Below are 24,350 nucleotides of genomic sequence, written 5' to 3' on the forward strand. Positions count from 1 at the left end.
CACTGTCGCAACATGTTTGACTCTTGTTGCTGGCATCAAAATCACAAAGAACATATTTTTTTTTAAAGAATTAAAAAAAAATCATTTTTTATTAACATTTATTTATTTACATCATGGCTGTCTGACAGAGGATGGCCCATCTGTTTCTGTTTCCAGGTTGAGCAAGTGTGCAAGTTTAAATGTAGTTTAACCTGAAACAGCTATGCTCAGTCTCCGGAGCACACAATGTGGACATCAATAATTCAAGCTCCAGGCAGCTATCAGTGTGCAGCTCTGCTTACTCACTTACAACACAACTGGCTTTAGGGATAGGTGCCAGCATCTGGTTTTTATTTTACTGTGTTTCACATCTTACAATAAATAAAGGATGACGAGCAGATCTTCACATAGCCAAAACAGCCTTCATACTGATCAGTGAGACTGGCCCAAAAAGGTCCAACTTACACTTGAGTGATGTCCATGGTAAAGGTTCCTGACCAGGGTTGCAGCAGAAGGAAAGCCTTGAGAGTGAGGGCAGCACGGGGCAGCAACAGGTAAGGGCACCACACTGGATCTGTGCCCAGGATAAGAGACAACACACTAATAATACTGATAATGACAAGTGTAATAATACACTAATAATTTCTACCCAAAAACCGCATCGTGTCGCTTTTCTTTGCCCCCACAGCTCACCACTCACCGCTCAGGTCTTGCTCATCCATGCGGTAGCTAGCAGATTTCATGGCCATCTCCAGCACTCGGATGCAGCCGTCGTCCGACGCCAGCACAACCTTGTCTGATGTGCACCAGTCAATGTCTAAGATGCGGTAGTTCACATTGCGCCCGAACCTCATGCTGCTGACCATTTGGACCTGTGAGGCAGGAAAGCGAAAGTACTGAACACATAACGTTGCCTTCTAAACTGTAGAATCATTCTGCAAAAGAGCCACAGTGTCACCACTGGGTATGCATCAAAACACAAAATTTGGCAAGAATGGAGCATCAGAGTAAAGTAATTCATATTGAATATAACAAGATACAGAAGTGCCAAGAGATAAACAGCCTTTCCATTCTCTGGAAACCTGTTCCTCTGGCTTTTATGTTGCTGCATGGAAGTCAATGTAACCAAGCTGTCAGCAGGGCACTGAAGCATTTCAGAAATCTCTCCTTCATTCTCCTCCCCGTCTCTCCTGCACTATAGCTGTTGCTCGTTTCCCTCTGCAGTTTGCTCCATCTGTTGTCTGGCTTTTACGATTGGGGACTGAAAACTATGTCTCATCTTGACTCTCCTCAGCAAAACGCATTCCTCTATTCAGGCAACAGTGCTGCAATGGGACCATCTCTCTGCATCCTGTGCTTCGTAATGCACCAAATCATTTACAGTGCAGTATATGACATTAGATCAAATAATGAATTGGAGCAGGAACCAGCATGATGTTTAGTTAAAGGTGAAATGTGTGAATTGTGCACAGTGAGGTGGTTTTTGTTTGTTTTGCATGATGATGGCTTCGGTAAACAAAGTTAAAGGGAAAGCGAGGTTGCATGCCACCTTCAGGCTCCAGAATCATCCATCCTGCTCTGGCTGAATCTATATATGTCTGGAGAAAGCTTTCAAGGCAAATAATATATACTCACAAAGCACAACAACAATTACAGTGGATGTATGTGTGTATATGTTGATATTGTAGTGCATCAGTACACTGCTATACAAACCCATTCAGTCTGCCATGAACCATCTGTAAACATCGCTATGACCCTGCAGGCCACTGCAGCTTCTTTATATTCTATTCAATTTTTTGCTGTGCAGCGAGCTGATGCATGCTGGGAATTTATAATCACTGAATCAACAGCATCGTCAGGTGACTGCTAACAGCTAGGTGTGTGAAGCCTGACCTCTTTGGTGTCCCAGACCTCCGCTCCGTCTGTGTACATGACCAGCAGCTTTTGGTTGCCTTTTCCTGGAGCAAAGCGAATCTTCTTCACCCAACCACGATGTGTCGGTATTCCCCTGAAAGTAATCATATTTTAGGGCAAGACTTTTCCTTTTCTCCCCATACTCTTCTAGTAATTTTAAAACAATTCTTAGAGATATTAATGATTTTATATGAATAACAATGTACACCTGATGGTTTCATTTTTCATTTATCTGCTGTTTTTTTCATAATAAATCATAATAAAAAACATGACACTCAATTAATCTTCTAAAAGTAGCCTCAAACTTACAGAAGATGTTAACAGTTACCTTGACAAACGAGCTTTGAGGTCCCAGAAGTTGAGATTGCCGTCCACATCTCCAAGCACCAGGGTGTCACCTTTCCAGGCAATGCAGGCGATACTACCCATACTACCCTGCAACACAGGAAAAGGAAATATATGACCCGAGAGAAGAAACACAATGTACCAAGTGTCAGCAGTCCTCTGTTCATAGACACTTAAATATGTCGAGTATTTATGTCTTTAATGCAGACAACCACTGGGTAGTTAAAAACTGCAATCCAGACAGTGTAAAGGCCACCATTTCCCCTGTGCTATAAAATATCCTGCTATTTGGCATTTAGTGTTTGAGCGTGAATGAAAACAGGACGATAAATTGAAATATCTGTGGCAGCTGCATGGTAAACAAGTGCAGCGTCTGATTCTGAGTAAGGCCGGGAAATGCCACAAGACAAAGTGTCAGCTCGCATTCAGTGTGCGACGAGACAAAACTTTTTAGGAGGAGTTTCCGTCAGTTTCCTGACAGAGATACGAAGACCTTCTATCATCCTGAAAGGACTGTAAAACCTTTGGGCTATGCAAATCTTTAAGAAATAAATCTGCAGCTGTCACAAAGATAAGGCTTTAAAATCCCCAGGTAAACCTCAAATGGCTCTCTGTATGGTGTGAGGCGGTGCAGGGAGTGAGCTAGTTAGTGAGTGCTATACTGTACAGCACTACAGAAAAGACCAAACTGTAGAATTTCCCTCTGCACAGTAAACTGGATGTGACACTCATCTTAAAACAAATCTTCATTCTTTGACATTTAATGCTGATTGAAAAATGGTGATTATACAGCATGCATTTTTTTTGTCTACATTTGTCTCGACTATACAGACTTGACTTTGTATGGCTTGAGATGAATGTAGTCATCTAAAATGAATCAAAATAGAAAAATGTTGTGCTGTTTTCTTTTTACAAACAGAAGCAAATAAAACAGCAGAAGGTGCTACCTACACTACAGAATGACTCAGCTCAACACAATTACAAGTCTAAATGGGGTAATAAGTCCAAAAATGTCCCTGCAGTCACAGTCTTCCAAATGACTTCTCAAACAATAGCAAACAGATTAAAGCTTCTGCAGCCACACACCAGGAGATATGTGTTCCTGCATATACTGTATAATCCAATGTAACTACTCCCCCTTCTTTTAAATAGCCTGTCAAAGCAGATTAATAACCATGTTACTGTTTATATAGTTTACACGTAAATACAGTAACTGCTTCTCCTCCCCTGAGCCCGTGTCACACTCTGGACCTGTAAGGAAAACGCTAGCAAAACTTTATCTGGGACAAAATGATGATACACTGATGACACACTCAAAATCAAACACACACACACACACTCAGCTGGCTGTCTGTTCTCTAGAAGAAGAAGGAAAAAAAAACTGGCAAAGGCACGAAGCTGTAGAAGTTATCTATAAAACCTTTACCTTGATTGCATGCAATTTATTACGGAATGTGACACATTACGTTATGGAGCCAACATCTATATCATCCTCCACACAAGCTCTACAAACAAACCTCAAGGGCACAGGACATAGAGGGACTGATGGGTTTTTGCTTTATGGAGGAGGAAAGTGTGCAGACTCTAGCTTAGAAGCAGAAAGCAGTGCCTCAAAAAATGACAACTTGGACATGATGTACATGTAACAAATACAACATGGCACTAAAAAGATTTTTTATGCAAGAGAACTGATGCCATAGAAAGAACAATAAGACGTGGACAGTGATGGATGTGATATTGAAAGGTGAAGCACAGTAGCACTACTGAAATCAATACATTTGACAGACAACATCGATCCAAACATTTACAGACACAAAAGGACAAAGTTAGAAGTAGACGTGAGAGCAGACATACAGGGAAAAGATACAAAACTGATTCAGATCTTTGTGTATAAAGTGAAACGTTGAAAGAATAGAACAAGAGTGATATGAAGCAGGCAGGCTCACTGTGGACGACCTTGAAGTAGAACAGGAAGACATGAACTAAAAAGAGACATAAACAGAGACACTGGACTCACATCGGGGGGGATTCGTGCTCCATCTTTCACTGTGTTGCCCTCCACAGTGATGTGGTAGACCTGCCCGTCTGTGTCAGTGAACACAAAGTGCTCCCTGGCTGAGATGGCCTGGCTGGTCTCCGACTTGCTCTCTGCATCCTGGAGGAGGCTGTAGGGGGTGAAATCACACAGACAATTCTCCCAGATAAGCACACGTCATGTTGTTTTTCCCTTTTTCTACTGTGAAAGACTTTGTGATTTTGCAGTTCAATTGATGATTCATCAGAAAATTCAATCTTCTGCCACTTTTCCACTGTCCATCCTCTGTGCAAGCTGTGGGCCGTGGCAAATACAACACGCCTTTTTTTGTTGTCTCATCTGCCATGCCGGTTTCCTAGCACTAATTCTCCTATGGAGACCACTGTGTGAAAGAATTCGACTTAATGATCTTGTGCATACGTGATTTTCTGGTGTCCGGGTCTTTTTTTTAGCTTTCCTGCAGTTAAAAAAGGATTGGGCTTGGAGAGTCGAACCAACAGGCGGTGATCTCAAGCAGTTGTCTTACAGGGTCTTCCTGACCTGGGCTTGTCATGAACATCACCAGTTTCTTCAAATCTTTTTTGTATCATATTCACTTGCTGTTTAGACACATTAAAGATTTCTGCCACCTCAGCAGCAGACTTGGTCTTCAGGCTCTTGATGATCAGCAATTTGTTCTGTGGTTGAATCTTTGGCATCTTATCGGAGCTCAGTTTGAACTCTTCATATGAAGGTCTAGCATTCTAGTGGTCCTTTTAAACACACCTGAGAATGTGTTAATTACATCATTTGTCAAAGGTGAAGCTCTAACATGTGATTGGTTGAGTCATATGAAAATGAGACAAGACTTTTGTCCTTGCAAAAACATAGGTTTACTAAGCTTCTAACATCATGGCACTTTTTGATGGTTTCATTTTGCACCCTGTTATTAATGTGAAGTCTCTTGGCATTAAAATGAACCATTAATTATAACCAATAAGTGGTTAGAAATATAAATAATTAACAGATGAAAGTTACTATGTGCATATGGGGACAAGACTTATGTCAGCCAGTGTAGTAGCTTGACTTTTGCAAGCAGAAATCGATCTATACTCATTTGTGTTGGATTTGGAATAATTTGCTGCAGCTAAAAAACTGTATCATTACAAAAGGTTCCAACAACTAAGAGGCTTTATAACCGTCACCTGATGACTGAGGATTCAACACTAGTCTGCTCAGCATCTGACACGGTCTGCCGAGCCATCGCCTCCCTCGCTGCCATCTGCTTCTTCTTTAGACTCTTCAGGTTGTGGGATGGGGACCACTCCTGTTTACACACATACACAGGAGGGGTTGCAGTTATAGTGTCAGACACAAAGACATTTGCTGACAAAACAAGAAACAATCACACTGTAAGAAGCAGACAGAAGGAAACACCGGTGATTTGCATGTACAGTAGATACACGCATAAATAAAAATAAAGACACATGGGAGACTTTTCTTCCCAGCCTCCTTGTCAAAGTGTTGGAGCACTTTGGTTGCAGCCTGGTTGACTCAAGGCTATAATCAATATGGAAATAAGACAGCAATATGGGGCTGGGGGAAGCTGTTATGTATTATTAAGGTTACTGCCGTTTTTATTCACGCTGTGGAAGATTTTACGGCCGCACTGTAAAGTTTGTCCAGCATAACTCTTTTTTTATGAGCGTTTCTCTTCCCTAATGAAGCCACTGTTCTTTGCTGAGCTGGGGGAAATTTTGTAGACTAATCTAATCAAATGGCCCATACAAACACAAGCAGGGGAAGGGGTCAAAAAGTTCAAGGCTCTTTTAACACAGGGAAGTGTCAACAATGAGTGTGTTGTGACTGAATTTTTACAGAGTCCTGGTTTATGTTGTTTGCAATGTTAATGCATGAATATTTACTGTATTCCAATAGACACCAGGACACTCATGCATGTAGATATTTCTTTCTTTGTGTCCATCTTTCTGAACATTTGCCTGTAAAAATAGCTGCTAAAATTGCATACAGGTGATGTAGGTTCCATGTAAACGCCCTAAATATGACCATACGGAGAGCTCATAGAAATGTAAACACACTATAGGTGTTTGTTGAGTCCCAACAGTATACATTAGACATTAGACTGACACACAATTGGTGTATTATGCAGATTTGTTAGTACCAGTGCAGTCACAGTGGGGAAGTTCTTAGCCATCTCCCGGAGTAGTGTCCCAGTCCTGATGTCCCATAGCTCCAGGGGTTTGTCTCTGAAGACCACCACCAGGTACTGCCTGAGGAAGGAAAACACCCACATTCAGTGTGGCTAATAAAAACCACAGGTAGATAAAAACTAGATGTAGTTTATAATATATTCCCAGCAGCTTTTCCTTCACCTGATTTTTTTGTGTACAAGACTAAATTGTTTATTTTGTCTTTAAAGCTTTCAAATAATTTAGCAGATTTTTTTTCTTTCTGAGGTTGTATAAACATTATATTTCCATGACCATGCTTTTTGTATTGAGTCCATTAGAACACCTCCAAGGCAATCTACTTTCACTGTTGAGGTGGAAACGCTCATTACCATTAGAAACAGTTAAAAAGGAAGAGTCAGAAGTCACCAAATGTAGGCAAAGCACCATCTACCATCTCTATTCATAAAGGCTTAATAAAATATGAAGCCCTTGAAAATTGTATGTCATACAAAAGTCAAAGCGAAACAGCTGCTATCTGATGACCTTGTTTATGTTTTGGCTTTTCATTTGTAATGAATGCAAATGCTTTATTTTTCTGAACAATACGGTCCTATTAAATCATGATAAAGTGGTAAAGTAAACACAGAACAACAATAAACAAATGCTTTGGGGAACAATAATAACCGTAGTTTTGAACTTTAGTTTAATTTGACAAGGATCAGTAACAGTTCTGTAATCAAATATTTAGAAATGTAAGGTTCTTGATATCCATAGATGCAAAGGTGTAAATAAATGGTCTATGCATAAATAACCAGTCTGTTTTTATGTGCGCATACTTCAGGTAAAAGCATTAAAAAATGGTGGTATCTGTATCTGGCAACGTACTTGAGGTGAGACACTTTAATCATCTCAATGGGTGGCTCATCATTTCCTCGCTCTCCTCTGAATGCAAAGCATCTGCCTAGAAAAGAGAGACAGAGAGAGAGAGATGGCAAGTGATGATGGAAGACAGATGACGATATCTTTCCTTATACCTGTGCAAAGACAGATGCATCTAATTTCATTTCAGTGCCCGTGCGTCCTGTTTTCATCTCTTTTGCGCGAGCAGGACAGAAAACATCCATCCCTCACTTTATGCTTTTTTCATTCACTACTTTCTATCAAGACAGTTAAAATTCTTCAGAGCATCAAGGTGGCCCCTCAAATAAAACGAAAATGCCCTTCACATGTATCGTATCACATCTGCCCATGGAAATGCTGACACTGAGGAAGCTGGCCTGTTTAAAATGTCCAAGTGATAGAGCGGCCTGCCTAAATGGTGGTGGTCTGGAGAGGGGCTGACCTCTACAGCTGTGTTGACGATGGCCATTGAAGCATTCCAGAGAGGATAAAATAGCCAAGCATATGGTGAAGTGAAAAGTGTGGCGCACGAGAGGCTAATAAAGTGCTGCTCACCACAGCTGCTTATGCACAGCAGGAGGGGTCACATGTCCTCATTACAGAGCATCAAATATGGTATCTCACTCCTCAGGAATCACAAGCCCAGAGGCTGCAGTCTCAAGAGTCAAATGTGCTTTTAAAAATACTATCCAGGCACACGTTTTCTTTTCCTCACTAATATGGAAATGTCACAACTTCATAATTTCTGCTCACTGTGCATAATTATTGCAACTTCAGGGTGCAGAGATGCCAACACCTAATGTGATGAAGTAAAAAAAAATGTGTAAATTATATCCTGTACACATAATAAATATTTATACTGTACTTGAGGCAAAGCAAAATTCCCTCAGTTATTGCACAAAAACCTTCTTATAGATGCTATCGTTGCTGCAGAAGCCAGGGTTTGCCACAATTGAATAAGGAACAGCGAGGAAGATGATTTTCCATCCTGGAGTCTTAAATCTTATCAGAAAGTCTTACAGCTGTAAGGAGCATAAAGGTGCCTGCCTCAGTGGATTAGACTCATGGGTGGGGTACGAAATTCTTTTGTGGTGTTACATTTGAGGGCTTGTTTATGCAAAAATATGCAAACTTTCCCTGCATAAATTAGATGAATACACCTTACCTCAAGGAGCAGAAACAAAATTGTGCAAATCTGTCAGCAGTCTTATTGAGTCTAGTCCAGAATGTCCTGGTGTAGCAGCAATTTAAAAGATACATAACACAATTTCTTTATAAGGAATTAGTTTAACTCCGCCTCAGTGTAAAGCCAGGATTAATCGTTTGTTGACGCATACTGTTTTAGTATATGTTAGGCCCTGTAAATAAGCCATTGTGGGAATTGCTGAAAGCAATTTTTTTTAAGCTTTGACAGGTCTTAGCAAGCCGTTACCCCATCTTCCCTTGTCTTGTCTTGGTAGGCTAAACACGTACCAGTGCTATTGTATCTCTATACTGAACACACACAGATTAAATTGATATTGATCTTCTCTATCTAACTCTTGGTCAGACAGCAAAACAAAGTGTTTAAAAAATGATAGGACCCCAACCGCCCACACATGCATGCATATAAGACATGCCAGAAGCTGTATTTCCATTCAAGAACAGTCCCTTGAACTAGTTAGAAATAAACAATTAGGTGTCGATGTGTTGCGTAGTGTGTCGTTGTCACCTAGGCTAATACTGTGGACCGACGACAATAGTGCTTAGGAGAGAGTTTTAATTAAAGAAGTGACTTACCCTTGCCATTGTCCTAATGAATCAGAGAAAAGGCTCTGTGATCGAACCATTACAGACACTATTTCTTATGCTGCCCATGCAAAGCCAAAACCACTTTCAGTGTAAAGAGTGGCCATCACTATTTGGTATCTAAAACTGCATATGCAATAATCCCAATAAACCCTTATATCTCCATTGAATCCTTGACCACTTATTACTCAAAAGTATACTCTGTACTTAGGAATCAGGCTCTCTTGGCATGGAAAATTGAACACTTTATACTTCCACCCCCTGGAGGAGATAGAAACACACAATGGTCTCTGCTGATGCAGTAATTCTATAGACGTGCAGGAACTCAGGATAGAATCTCATTTTCAGGACTTCCTCTTTCCTCAGCGGTACCTTAACTCAGTATGGTTTGGGCTGTAATTTGGAGAGTGTATAAGTATCCCCTGAAGGGGAAAGAAAGGAGTTTCTTCAAGAAGCACATAGCCAAAGAAAGGCAGATAAAAGAGAAAGTCATTGAGTGAGAAAGAGACTGGAGTGTATATTTTCTTTGTTGTTGAGGCTACACAAGCCCAAACAAAAACCTCACGAACAAAACACCCTCAGGTATCATTAATGTGTATGTGTGTGTGTGTGTGTGTGTGTGTGTGTGTGTGTGAGAGAGAGAGTCTCTTACCGGTCGGCAGGTCGACATGCTGCAGTTCATTTCGAACAAGGCCCATGTTGTTGGGAGCAGAAGTGGCAAAAGATAGAAAACTGGTGAGACTCACCCATTCTATTCCCCTGTTGAAGAGGAAAACACAAACACAGAAATGTGTATTTTATGTCAAATAAATCCAATATTGTAATCAAATACATGCAGCAAATATTCAACCATTACTACCGAGGATACATAAGTTTAGCTAAGACTTCAACTAAATCCAAAATCAAGCCAGTGAGTGTGAAATATGAATATTTTGGATGAGGCTAGGCCAGCTGAGAGCACCCACTCCACTGTAATGAGATGGTAAATAGCCACATGATTAATTAGTCAATTTCCCCGCTAAATGTAAATGAGATGCTAAGTAGCCTGGTTTCCTTTGGCATGGCCATGCTGGGGCAAGGGCTGCCGGGCACATTTCCATGAAGCACCTCTACTCTCCTCACCTCTGAAAGCACACGTTTAAACTTATTGGACTGGTTACACCAACAGTGATGCTATCCATGCGTGTGTACTAAAGTGTGCCAGCGGTGCTGATGAAGAGATGGATGTGGAGTGTCATGGCTGTACAGTGAATTTATATGGCAGTAACCAGAGAGGAAAACAAGCATCACTCATCAATTTAGGCTTTTCAAATAACTCGTGCTCTTGGTTGCACAGCTCATTAAAGTTTGGTGGAGTTTTGCATTTGTGGATACCAACTTCTCTCATTAAAGACACCATGGCTCTGCCTGAACGGATGGTGTTTGCTCCCAATCAATCTCATAACAGCATTAATTGATTCAATCTTTTGCTTAATTAATCCTGGTGAAATAGTTTTGCAGTTCATTAGAGAATACTAACTAATGAAGCACGGCCTGCTCTTCGTTAACGTTTGGCTGTTGCGTTGTGGGGCAATCAGAAAGTGGGGCAGACTCTGGACTCTGGGAAGACGTCAGGTCATCATGTGTACCCATGCTCATGTTTGTGATGCACTTGAATTTGATTGATGCTAAAAAAGAGTGGATGTCTTCTTGCTGAGAGCTGTGATCAGAGAGTCAAATGAATCAAACAAGCTGTTTTGCAGTAAACTGTACAAACTGATATTTAAGGGCTTCTTAAGGACCTTTGCATACTTTTAATGTTTTATGCTAATATTACTACACTCAACAGTGGTGTGACCTTGCTTAAAGAACAATTAACAAACAGTTAAGAGGAGAGGAGCAAGAAAGCAAGTTTAATGTATAAACAACTGCACTGAAACAATGCCAGATTTAAGTAAAAAAAAACACCTCAACAGTTGACCTGTTTCGCCCCACATAGGATAAATAGTCTATACACCTTCACACAGTGTGATTAATGTGTAACCGCTCACAAAGATCTGAAAATCCTAATTAATCCAAAAGTGGAGAAGAAAAAAAAGACCAATTAAATGAACTGGCTTTTTAAACTTTGCCTGTGAAGTATACAGAACACTGCAATGTTCTGTTTTGCCATCTTGGATTTCTTAGTCATCTCTATGGTAACACCTCTGAAAAAATTCTTTTTGCGATTCTGACGAACAAAGATGTCCCACTTACAATCACAGGTGCCACCTGACGCCAAGGACAACAAAAGAAACAAATACTTAATAATTAATAGCACGGCAGAGCACGGGGTGATCACACAGATCACACAATTTAAAAGAAACAGGTATTAAAATTAATCTTTTTAATAGACACGGTATAAGATAAATTATGGGCTCATGGTACCTGACTATGATAAATATCCATAAGTCATACTGTCTCATCATTGAAGAAATGCCATCCTAGTCTAATCATTTTTCTGCATGCTCTGGTTTCCTCATTGAAATGTGTGGTTATGAACAGAAGGAATAAATACTGCTCTTACGCCTCAGCAGTCTGTTTGATGTGTGATTGACAGTCTTCTTAATTAGCTTACTCAGGCTGCAGGAAATATAGCGGTGTTTAAAGGTTAAGAGAAAATTATATGAGACGCCCGAAAACTGTCTCGATTTCCACCATGAAAAATGTGTAGTTTATTCTGAACGACAGCGGCGCGTCACCCAGAAATCAAAAGACTTGTCTCCAAGATAACACTCTGATTTGCAAAAACACAAGTGTACTATATAATAACATCAATAATGACTCCTCCTGTGTTTCAGTGAGTCAGCATGTATAATATCAGACTATACCTTCTTTAATGTAAATCTTTTTAACCACTATCTTTGGATTCTTTACACTTGTGGTCCTCATTTTCAATTATCTGAGGCAGAATTACCAGCTTAGGCCCTCTGATGAGAAAGGATACTTAGATAAAACCCCATAAAACAGGAAAGGGAATTATTTCTTTTTAACACAGAGGAGCTGACATGGTGCACTAATTATGCGATTGCCAATTGCCTCTTCACACTCTAATGAGCCTGAAGACAATAAACAGAAAATCAATCCGCCTTAAGCTGACTGACGGACTGGCCACTAGGGTTTATCTACTGTGTCGTTTTTGGCGATATTCCATCTGAATAGCACTGAATGCATACATTTGTTCCGACAGTGGAGTCTGACCCAGTATTACCGTTCTTACCTTACTTCGCAAGAGTGAACGCTGAGTTCTTTGTGGAGAAGACCACTGGTCAGGTTATAGACCAGTACAGACCCATTGCTGGTGCCTGAGAGGGAAAGACACGGAGCAGTGTGTTAGACAGATTTCAGCCTGACACGAATAACACAACAGGTCACAGTTGCTTATCTTAGCAGCATCTCGCGTCTAGCCTCCAGAAGGATCAGAGAGATGATGTGTCAGTGTGACACCCCAGTGTGTTCCCTGTCACTGCAGTAGGTATGCATAGAGGCAGCACATCAAACCCAGTGTCATTCAGCTCACAGCCTGAGAACATTGTACTGGTTCATTTGCTGCTGGGAAGAGCAGAACAGCTCCATCTTTTCCCAAACTCCAGCTGATTAAACACTGCCAGTGACATTTGACACTTTTAGAAACTCTAAGGTCTGACAAAGAGATGTTCAGACCAAAACATACCTATTTATGGTGTTTACCTCTGCAACAAAGGTTCCAAAATATAAAAAGTTAAAAATAACTCCAAGTATAACTTTTCTGGGGCTAAGCATTGCAACTTATTTTTATTTCAAATACGTTTTATACAAGTTGCTTGACTATTCACATTAACATGAAATAAAATAAAGCTAAGATAAAAAAAAAAAGGTAAATAAGCTAAAATAGGTAGGTAAACAAATAGGTAAACAATGTAATCTAAAAGTAAGGCTATAAATTGACCTGACATTACAGACACACAAGGAACAGAACAGAACATGAGTGGTGGTTGTAACGGCAAACATAGACCCTGATAAACAGAGTGTAACAGGTACCACGTAGATCGGTGAGGTGGTACTAGTGTGCAAAGTAGTGCAAGATGGAAGTAAACAGTGCAAATAGTCATCAATCAATCAATCAATCAAGTCATGCAATCATGAAAATGTTGCATCTTCTGGGGATTTAAAGAGGTTTTACATCCTCTACCTTAAGATATAATTTATTAGTTTATTTATTCATCATAAAATTAGCATGTGCACTGAAATGACAAAAAAATGCAATAAAAGGCATTTAGATTTAGAGACCATATCATATTTATCATTAAATAATAAACACAGTAATGTAACAGTTCTATTAAATGCCATTGGCTGAAAAATAAACAGTTGCACAAACGCACAAAACAATATAAGCTGGGCAAGAAAGCTGCAATTAAAAACATTACTCAGTTCAGGAGCAGAGCTCAGCAGCAGATGTGAAGGCAAATCAAAAATCCATTTCATGATGTTTTGATAGTCTTTATCAGGTTTAAGGGGGTTTCTTTTTATTTTTCTGTGGTGAATTCAGGCTGGTGCAGCAGCAGCACATTTAATGATATAATTATCCAGAGCATGATGGAACTGGGTTGATGTGCCCAGTCCTTCTACAAAGCACTGCACAGTCTGCAGCAGGGATCAGTGAGACGACCGCATGCTGATACAACATCTGGAGGTGGTGATAGGCTTTGCGGCAAGGGCATCTGTTTATGTGTGCTGGTGCCGCCCTTCATGTTCCCTGTGTGTCTCATAGATAGCATGTAGTGTGCAAGTGTAGATGTTTACAGCAGGAAGTCAGGAAACCAGGAAGTAGGCAGGTGGAGATAAACACACTTCAGTACCCCCTAGATCTCGTAACAAACAATTTACATTTGGATTGTTCAATTTCAACCAGGTAACTGTAAAAAGCAAGAAAAAAGATGATGCAACTCAGTCACGTAGGTAATGGGATTGCCAAAATCCAACTGTTTCAGTCAAAAGAGCAGGTGCACACTAGAAAGTGCTGACCGGAGAATCACTTCCCTAGTGAAGAAAAATTTGTGTCTGTACAGCAAGATCTCCAGGGAGTAGGTTTCTCATTATGACAGAACTAAAGGGTGCAAACCTCTGGTTAGCCTTAAAGGTGCAAAAGGCCAGTTTGCAGATTGAAATGAAATATTAAAGAAAAAAAAACATTCTGGAGGAAAATTCTGTGGCCTGATTAAACCTTACATCGAACTCTATCAAAGTGATGAAAAGCGTAGAAAAACTGAAAACACGAGCCATAGCATAGTGGCTCGTCTGTCAAACATGGTGCCACTGTTTTGGCTTGGGGGAGCATAATTCAACGATGGAACTGGCACACTGCCTTTTATTGATGATTTCACTGTTGACAGAAGCAACAGGATCGATGCAGAGTTATACAGAAGCACTCTGTGGTCTCAGATTGAGCCAAATGCATCAAACTTACAATCATTTCATCATCCAGCAGAACGGCGATCCTATGGCCAAACCAAGAGTTTAGTGATCAGGTCACAGTGATGAGGAGCAATGACAGTGACAGTCACTGGATCTCAAAAGTAAGTGAACTGAGCTACAGACTGGAGAAACATACAGAGACACCCCAAAAAGTACATTTAGTAGCAGTAAGTGGTGAAGAATTCCATAGTAAGTGCTGTTGATGCAGGATTGGACTATCCTCAGCTGAAGTGAACTCAACAAGTAAGTGCAAGGAAGCAAATGACAATGTGTATCTGTAAACCTGAGGCACTGAATAGATTCGATTGTGAACTGCAAACCGAACAGATATCCCTTTTGTCAGACCACTGGAGCAGAGAATGAAAATCCATCCGTCTGATAATTGTTCTACTTTTGAGGTGGTTGCCTTCATATGAATTATAAGGGTGTTTATTCCTTACAATTTAAAAATGATTAATTTATTTATTACTGTTAATTTCCTAATTGCACAATTGCTGCTGTCTGGCAAGCGTGGATAAATAAATTAAGCCTTCCACTGTCAGATGATTAAAAATGGATGTCAGTCTGTCACCGTTCGTTTGCTGTGAGCCTTGCACCTATCGGTAATAGAGCTGTCACGTCTCCCACAGATTACAGCTTTTTAGACAGGAGACCAGACAGCAGTGACTCTGGATAGCTAGTTGGCTGCACAGCTTCTGTAACCTTCCCTGTGGAGGGAGACAGACTGATAGAGAGGAAAGTCGAGGATGTAAATAGAAAAAAAAGACAGACAGGAATCAAAGCTGCATGTTTAACTGTGATAAAAACTGAGGATGAGAGTTATGGGAAATAATACAGCATTCTTGTCCTGCTCCAGCACAGAGACTTAATGATTCTCCCTTTTGACTCCTATAAGGTGAAATCCCATGCAGACTGGAAAGAGTCCAAGAAACTGAGCTGTATCTGCCAAGCACTCATCCATGGATCACTCTGGATTTACTGATCAGGTTTATTCTGTGGCTCTTGGTAAACAGGAGAGGTGACATATGTCGACACCTACCGGAACATCTGTCCCTCTGCCAACACTGGCATCATTACTGAGGAAGTCACAGTTGCTATTGTAACCCAGAAAAAGTATTCAGTTTATAAAGCATGGCAGGCACACCAAGATCTAGACGAGAAGATTTCAAACAAAACTTGATCACCATGATCAAACCTGCCGAATAAAGATAAAGTATTTTGCCAGTCCTTCAAACTTTCTATTCACAAACTAATTCACAGGACACAGAACAAAAGGCACATTTCAATTATGTAGCTAGAGACAGTTTAACTACTTGAGACTGCAAGATCACTGGGGGCACTTTCCAAACGATGTGCAGAGAAAATTTAATCGCCCTGTTCTAGTTTTAGATTCAGAACACCACTGGGAACCAGCTGTGCCGAGTCAACCCCACACCATCTGCAGCATGATGGGCTGCTAGTGCACTTGCTCCAGAGACAATATCAAGTGGAAAAAAGGAAAAACAACAACACAAAATTACTCTCTGATTAAAAGGCATTTTTGAAATGATGGCTGACTTTAAAATATGATCACTGTGATCTATGTTGTTTTGGACAAAGAAGCCTTTTGACTTAAAAAAGACAAACAAAGATAAACAAAGCAGCAATGCTCGTCCCTTTAGGTCTTTTGGAAGTATTCCAGGCATAATAAGTAATAATGTGCGGTGAACTTAAGAAATCTCCGCGTCCCACCTTTGGGTACATGATGCATATAAGTGACCAAGTGAAAACAGGTGTAAGACGTGTAGGTTGAAGGTGTTATTATTCATCTGCTTGTCTGAGGACCTGAAGGAGGCAATGTATCTTTGTGGTTTGATTAATTTATTTGGGATATGTCCAGGGACTGAGTGCAACCCATTTTTCAGCTTGACAACTAAACTGAAGGTTTTCCACGCTGGGGAGACACCGGCAGTGCCGGGGCTTTAAATGGAATTCGGTGTGTGTCTAGATATGCAGACATGCACTCACATACAAAGGGGGGAAAAATGCATACACAACAAATGCAATTCTGCTCTTAATATCTTATTGAGGCTTCCATAATTTTATGCATCATTACTGTGGCAAGAAAAAAAACTTTTAAAGCAAAATTGCTCCACTGATCTACATGTCATAAATCCAAACTACCACTGTTCCTCCAGTGTGAAAGAGCTGATTTCCCAAGAGCCTCAACTCTTCCCACAAAAACAGTGTAACTATTTCAATGCAGTGTTATGCATAGAAGAAGTGCCCTTTGAATGCATCATTAATGGCATCTCCTCTACACTACAGACCGTCCACTTCAATTAAAACGGCAGAATAAAACATGTTTTTAACAGTTAAAGTGCGTATAATGAGCTTCTGCAGGTAAATTGGTGTCTTCATGAAGGTCACTCACAAAGGTTTGATAGAGATGATTTCCATGGCAACCAAAGTTGAATCCAGTTTAACAGATTTTAATAACTAAAGTCATGTTTGTATAACCAACACAAACACAAAACAGTGGCACGCTCGGGAAATATCAGAACCTTGATATCTAAGCTATCGCAACACAAAGGAGACGCTGACCAGTGACACGTTTTTCAAACACTTGTATGTACAGTCTGTGTACATCATTCATTCAACATTCGTTAAATATTCTTGCAACAACAGTCAACTAGTTTATAATGAAAAGATTTCTCTGCAGGCATTCAGATTTTCATAAGATTTATCAAGCCATGAGATCACATGTGCTTGAGGGTGAACAAAAGTTCAGATGAGGCCAATCAGTATCCTGTGCAGAACTACAAACAGCTTAGGGGCATGTTGGACGTTACAACCGTAGAAACCAATTTAAATAAAGTGAGTCAATAATCAGCTGTTCATTAAATATGTTGGATGAACTATTGATTATGTTTCTTTTTCAATCAATTTGGCCCACCAAGACATAACATAATGACATACAGCAATACTGAGTGGAGTCAAATTTCTTGTTTCATGAATATCCCATCAATCCTGCCAGTGGTGGTGACCTTTTTCCCCACAAAGAGTCAAGAGTGTAAATACTGTTTTTTTTTACATACCTATAGCTAGCAGGGGCTGGTAGTGGTTGATGTTTTTGGTTGTCAGAGGTGGACACATGCGGATGGCAAATGGCGGCAGTGGGAGGCCAGACAGCAGTCCAGTAAGAAGGAACTTTAATTGGACCTCCTGTTGGTTGGATGATGGAGGAGGAGTCTCACCAGCTATCAATGTCTGACCTACAAAAAAAACACACAAAATCTTATATTACAAAAATGTTACAGCCAAAACTTTTTTTCATTACTAAGTCAAAAAGGAAAAAAATCTGAAAAAAATCTTATTCACAGTTTACATTGCATTGCAGGTTCATTTTAGCTTTGTGTGCTGTGTTTCACAATATTTTGTGTTTTTGTGGGTGAAGCTTCAGTTCAAGCAGCTACTTTGATGCAAACTAAATTAATATACGAAACAAAGATAAAGAAACAAACAGAAGCAGATGAAAAACAAGTCGAGACACAACCTACATCTGAAGCTGGCTGACATAACAACAATAACATCAAGAAATGAAAAACATCCCAATTTAGCTCCTGGTACCTGTCTAAATGAGTCTACGTATACATGAGTGTCCTCATTTCATGTAGATGTAAAACAACCTCGATCGAGTACTGTGGCACAGTGTCACTGTACCTCAGGCAGACACAATAAGACATGTTAGAAGCTTTTTTTAGCGCTGAAACAGTGCCAACATTTTTTTTCTTGGAATTCTACCTGCCAGTGGTGAGAGAGCCCATTATTGCTCCTATGAAAACACCAAAGATCCTATCTAAAAACTGAAATAATCAGAAATACTTAAGCCACAGCCTTAAATATTGTATATTTTAAAAGACTTAAAAAATAACCTATTTATACTAAGGTAATGGCCATGCGCTCCACAAACAAACAAACAGTTTTTTTAAACATATAAATGGGCCATCACATGCTTTTGTGCATTCAGTGCAGAGCTATAGGGAATTCTCTGAAGGTACAACAAACTTATGGTCACAACTGGCACTAGCTGAGAATTTCACTTGGCCCCACAATAGCTATTCTAAACATTTCATAAAATGAAATGAGAATGTCATTCCAAACAAACACACACTAAATGTTTAAAAAGCATATATACAATAACATATCTACCAAATAAAAAAAAACAGTATGCAGTTTTAGTAGCCATCATGTCATTGACATTTCCTCATAATAAAAGCTTCAGTCAGCAAACGTCAGACAGAGCCTCTGCTCCAGGCAGTAGCTGGAGCCAGTCTGTGTGTGGAATGGGAAAGCAAAATTGTATTGCCCTAATCCAGCATAACCTCTAGTGCTCAAGCTTCATAAAGCCCACTGCTGACTGCAAGTGTTACATATGGGGGGTCAAAGATCATTTTAAGATATTGTGCTCATGAAAGGAATGTATGTACATGCAACCACAGAAATGCACGGCTCAAAGACATGTTGCAAGCGTAAAGGACTGAAATAAATCTACAGGCAAAAACAAGGGGGGAGAAAGATAGGGTGCAGAAGAAGAATGGACATGCATGGAAACACATCATGAGCCTAAAGATAAGGTGACAAAGGAAAAAAATTAAAAGTCAGAAGAGCCCATGGGAGTTTTTGTGCGGCGCTGCTCAGACTGGGGAATGATGCTGACCCGGTAGTAAACAGAGGCAAAACCAGGAGTAGTAGATTAAAGCGAAAACTGAAGGGATGCCCTGAGGCCCACACAGAGGTACAATAAAAGGCCTGACGCAAACACTCACACATGAACGTACACACAAACAATGGTTCCTTCATTCTTTTGAGTTTTCACTTTTTCTTTCAAGAAATGAAAGTCATCCTTCACTGTGGAGAGGGAAGATTTTCAAACAAGCAATGTGACATTTTACCTATGAACTGAACCATAGTCACATAGTGTGTGTGTGTGTGTGTGTGTGTGTGTGTGTGTGTGTGTGCGTGCGTGCGTGCGTGCGTGCGTGCGTGCGTGCGTGCGTGCGTGCGTGCGTGCATATAGACATACCAATCATAGTGTTGAGAGACAGATCTTGAATCTTTTTCTGGTTTGGACCCAGTGGAGCTCCACAGAATGACACAGGGGAGTAGAGCGGCGACAGACCGGAGCTGACAGAGAGAGAGACAATTTATTACTAAAAATGATTCTGAAAGCATGGCACACATTCATTATTGACACCAAGTGATTGTGCTTGTGTGATAAATGCTTTTGCAAAATGATGAATGTGATCTGCTTTTTAATAAATTACCGACCCACTTGGCAACAGCAGTATTCCTACATGATGATGTACTGATTTCTCTAATTGATTAGATGCTGCTCAATAAAAAGCAGAAATGAAAAAAAAATTATTTTCCTGAAAGATGTAAACTATGATAGAGATGGATACAATATGGTCTAGGGTGATAGGGTCTCACAGAGAATTAGAATTTCTATCAGCATAAAAATGTTTTTTAGTATTAAAAAAAAAATCAATTTATAGCAGTGTAAAACAAAATCTTGCATCTGAAATAAAAAGCCAACCCATCAGAAAACCTCAAAAACCTCAAGCAATTCAATCAAGACATGTCTCCGCTCTTTTATTTAGCGCTACAGATTTCTGTTGCTTGTTTTGATTAAATTGGTTTGCTCACAAGCTGACAGAACTCACACAGGAAGCCAACTTAAGTGACATACAAATTGTCTCTTCGACAGCAGCAAGGGAGCTCATCAACTGTACCCAAACTCTCTGCAACCCCCTCCTGAGCCTGTCACTAAGAAGACTAAATTTAGGTCAGAGGATTATGTAATTTAAAGTCAGTTAAATTCACCTTCCGAGGTAGTCAAACTTTTAACCATAACCTCTCCCTGCCTTATCAGTCACCAACTTCAAAACTGCAATTTGTAGAATTGTTTGTGTGTGTGTGTGTGTGTGGGTACCTAGGATTGGCTGCAGCCTTGCCAGTGTGGGCTTTGAGCTCCCACAGCATGGCTCTACCATCGCTGACCATGAGTGCAGCGTTGTTTTCGTTGACAGGGCAGATCACCATTCGATATGGGCGGACTGTTTTGGTGACTCGGATGGCATCACATTGAGAACGAAGGTCATACACAAGCTCCTGGACACTCTGTTCTGGGTCTAAGGGAGGGAGAAGGGAATTGGAGGAGACTGGTAAATGTGTGAAGATAGGATAAGATAAAACTTTATTAAACCTGGAAAGAATTCTTTTGCCAGAGATGTCCAGTTACATTAAATACAATTAAAGTACAAAATACAGAGGGGAGCGAGCTTAGACATGGCAAAAATAAAAATCTGAGATTGTGTAGATGGAATAGAGACAGGAAAAAGAAGGCAAGTATATTACAATGGGAACAATTAATTTTAAAAAAAATAGAGGAGCTAGGTAGAGAGATACAATAGCAGAAGGGATTTAAGAAGATAAAAGAAGACAGAAATATGCAAGTAATGAATACACGAGACATACTGAAAAACAGAAAAAAAGAAAAATGAATAGAAAGAGACAAGTGTGTAGAAGAGATAAGTGCGTAGAAGTCTCTGTGAAAGTGAAAGTGAAAGTGTACACCCCTGTGAAAAGGTCTCATACCTGCTGCTTCCTCTGGAGCGGCGGTGGAGCGACACACTCGAAGCGTGATACAACCGTTTTCGTGGAGACAGTAGAGGGCGTCCCGCTGAGCGCAGGGAATCACCTGAGCACAAGGAAGAGAGTGTTTTCATGATGTTGAATTCATGCTCAATACTTCCATCTGAGAGAGTCGGCTGAACAGTTGGCATTTAAACGCTGCATCCATATGCCAATCCCTCTGTTCACGCATCATATCAATATGTACAAGTGTAATTTTTTACATTTAGAAAAAACAGATGTAAACTACGCTAAATTGAATCAGACTGTTCCATATTTCAGTTTAATCTGAAGCCACTGTTTAAAATCCTTTAGACTGTGGCTTTGTGAGGTGATAATGAACTACAGTATGCATAATTTGTCAGTAATCTGTTGCTTTTCCCTCCTCTGACTGATAATAAATTAAATGAGCAACAAATATTTATTTCAAAACATATTGCTATAATGTAAACTATATGTATTGAGGTTCATGTTCTGCAGATCAAACTAGCGTTATTCTATTTGATCATTTTGGTGGTTGTGAATTTCCTTCGCCTCTGGCTACAACCTTTTTGGGGGTGCAGTAAACACTCCTTTATCCTCTGCCTTTAGGCAGTAACGCCAAAACCTGCAGCAGTTTAGGACCTTTGAGGTACACCAGCACCTTCTGTAACTGCACATTTCCACTATGAGGTAGAGTCACTGTGGGCGACATGTCATAATCTGGTAACTCCTTCTTGTGCATCTGCCAAACCTGACGGTGGAGGCCCCATACGCCATTGTGGACCTTTGCTAAGCTGTTTCATCATTCATGCAAATTGGCTGTGTGACAAGCACTTTATAACACTTAGAGAGGGGAGGCGTTGGCCAAACAGAGTTAGGGCAGCTGAGAAATACCCTTTCTGCTTCCCCTGTGACTTTCCAACTCACTCCTTGACTACAAAGACTGCCGGTTTGCCACCTTTGAGTTGTTTAACCGTAGATATATGTATTAAAAGCAGAGCTGACACCACAAAGAAAGTATGATTTATGAGAGTGTGATAATATGAACAATGGAGCATTACTTCACACATACAGAACATGTCAACTGACTTTAGAGATAAACAGTGAACTGTTGAAGCATACACCTTCAGGCATAAAATTCAAGGACAAAAGTCATTCGATATTTCAAATGCAATACAAGCACCACTTAAAATGTACTCCCTGTAATGACAAGCTACCACAATGGTCACAACCGGACACAGAGTTAGGGGAAAAAAAGCCGAGTGAACAGAGCAACATTAAAGAGGGTTTCTGTTCAATTACTGGCTCTGCAGCTGTGACAAATCCTCTGTGTAATACCCCCACAGCATTCATCAATTTCCAATTAGAAATCCAGACTCTAGAAAAGGGGAATTGGCACCTAAAGGTCAACCTTGTCACTGATTGTGACTACACAGAGGAATAAGAAGTCAGGCGATACGTAGTCTGCAGCTGAGGACTGCCTGGCCCTGCTGTGTAGCCGTCACACCTTGTTGAGGTGAGCACAGAGAAGGGGGGGAGAAAAGTAGAGAACTTTTTCATTCTGGGCAAGTAGGCAGGGGGAATTGGCTTTCTGGAAGAATCATCCATAAAAACAGACAGATTTTGTTAAAGCTCTGCAAGTTGTGCAATAATACTAGAAACTGTGCAATGGGTTCATTTAAGGGGAGGGAAAAATATTAATGTGCGAAGCATGTTGGAGCAATATCCTTTCATTTTACCTCAACCAACCCAAGGGCATTGTTTGGAATCTCATAATTTGGTTTATTTATTGGGTCACAATTCCCAAGTACCGTATGCAACAAATTTCAATTAGACCCATGCATAGGTTTGACTACGCAGCACTGTTGAGTGTTGACCTACTAGACTGAGATCTGATGGTAATTACATTAAAGAAAAATGTGTGGTGGTAAATTCATACAAGAACTGTGTGTCTATTGAGGCTATAGAGAATTACATCACACAAAATTTGCTGTAGATGTGTGCAGCCAGTGCCTTTACCTGAATGAAGGGCACCCCAGAGCGCTCGATGGCCACCACACCCACTGTCTGACTGAGTTCCAAGTCCAGTATTAGGATTTCTCTGGGATATAGCAGCAGCATGTGGTTCCTCTTAGACGGCAGGTAAGACAGCTGCAGACAATCGTTCAGCGTCACCGCCTCCGCACTACAGCATGACAGAGCAGAGGAGAGGCAGTAGTGAGAAAAGAAACTAGGAAAATCTTCCTCATTCTGCACACACAACATGTCTGAAGAGGGAAAAATGTAAACTGCAATCACTGAAAATGAAGGGCTAGATAAGAGGCTGCACAGCCAGTCAGGCTTAATGAAAGATGTAATGCTACTCTTCTGTAACAGCAACATATGCAAATGAGATATGCAAATATTATGTATACCAGTGTCATGATGGATTTGAAAGCCTTAAAACAAGCTTAACAAAAGCTCCTCTCTGACACCAACTTGATCATATCTTCCTTTATAGAAGGCTGAGTGGGGTAGTTATTATGTGCTGGTCACAGGCAAACCACGGGAAAAGTTAAAATTGAATTTGGTGTAATGACGGAAGGTTGATGAATTAAGCAGCTATTCAAAGTGTCAGACAGAGTTTTCTTTATAGTTTTTGGGGGAGCTCCAGAATTTAAAGCAGGTCTTTTTTTTGCAGCAACTTCATGTTTAAATCAAAGATAAAGAATATTATCCATGGCAGCAGCCAGGACGGATTTCTCCACATGACAACAAAGCAGTCACAAACATTTAGCAGTTCAATAAGAAGGAATGAAGAGTGAATTTTCACAGAATCTATGAGCAGGTCCCTGGCTAAAACTCATTCCAACAGCTTCATTCCTCTAGGTCATGGTGAGATCAAATAAAGGAGACAAACGTTATAACACGATAGAGATTATTATCATCTGGGGAAAGAGGAACGAATAAAATGGACTCAATAGTGGAACCTTTAGGAGTTATGGAGCTAAATCACACTGTTACTAGCTTACTGGAGTCTGGCAAGGAAAAGATAGGGCCAGAAAAAAAAAAGGTTCAACATCAGATACCAGCAGTAAAAAAGACTTCTG

At 40.3% G+C, this 24,350-nt stretch overlaps 1 protein-coding gene across 1 annotated transcript in view; it reads right to left on the bottom strand.

The window, feature by feature from the left end:
* Positions 1–24,350, bottom strand: part of wdr11 (WD repeat domain 11) — a 38,258-nt gene that overhangs the window by 8,797 nt on the left and 5,111 nt on the right. The window contains exons 6-20 of the mRNA XM_028423345.1: positions 23,281–23,446; positions 21,244–21,346; positions 20,579–20,777; positions 19,670–19,770; positions 17,682–17,858; positions 12,371–12,455; positions 9,785–9,891; positions 7,330–7,405; positions 6,435–6,543; positions 5,458–5,579; positions 4,256–4,403; positions 2,222–2,328; positions 1,873–1,987; positions 680–851; positions 445–553 (exon numbers count right to left, since the gene is read on the bottom strand). Of these exons, the coding sequence (XP_028279146.1) occupies positions 445–553; positions 680–851; positions 1,873–1,987; positions 2,222–2,328; positions 4,256–4,403; positions 5,458–5,579; positions 6,435–6,543; positions 7,330–7,405; positions 9,785–9,891; positions 12,371–12,455; positions 17,682–17,858; positions 19,670–19,770; positions 20,579–20,777; positions 21,244–21,346; positions 23,281–23,446 (1,896 nt within the window). The remainder of the gene's footprint in view (positions 1–444; positions 554–679; positions 852–1,872; positions 1,988–2,221; positions 2,329–4,255; positions 4,404–5,457; positions 5,580–6,434; positions 6,544–7,329; positions 7,406–9,784; positions 9,892–12,370; positions 12,456–17,681; positions 17,859–19,669; positions 19,771–20,578; positions 20,778–21,243; positions 21,347–23,280; positions 23,447–24,350) is intronic.

Source organism: Parambassis ranga, chromosome 15 (assembly GCF_900634625.1).
Source record: "Parambassis ranga chromosome 15, fParRan2.1, whole genome shotgun sequence".
NCBI classification, from domain to species: domain Eukaryota; kingdom Metazoa; phylum Chordata; class Actinopteri; family Ambassidae; genus Parambassis; species Parambassis ranga.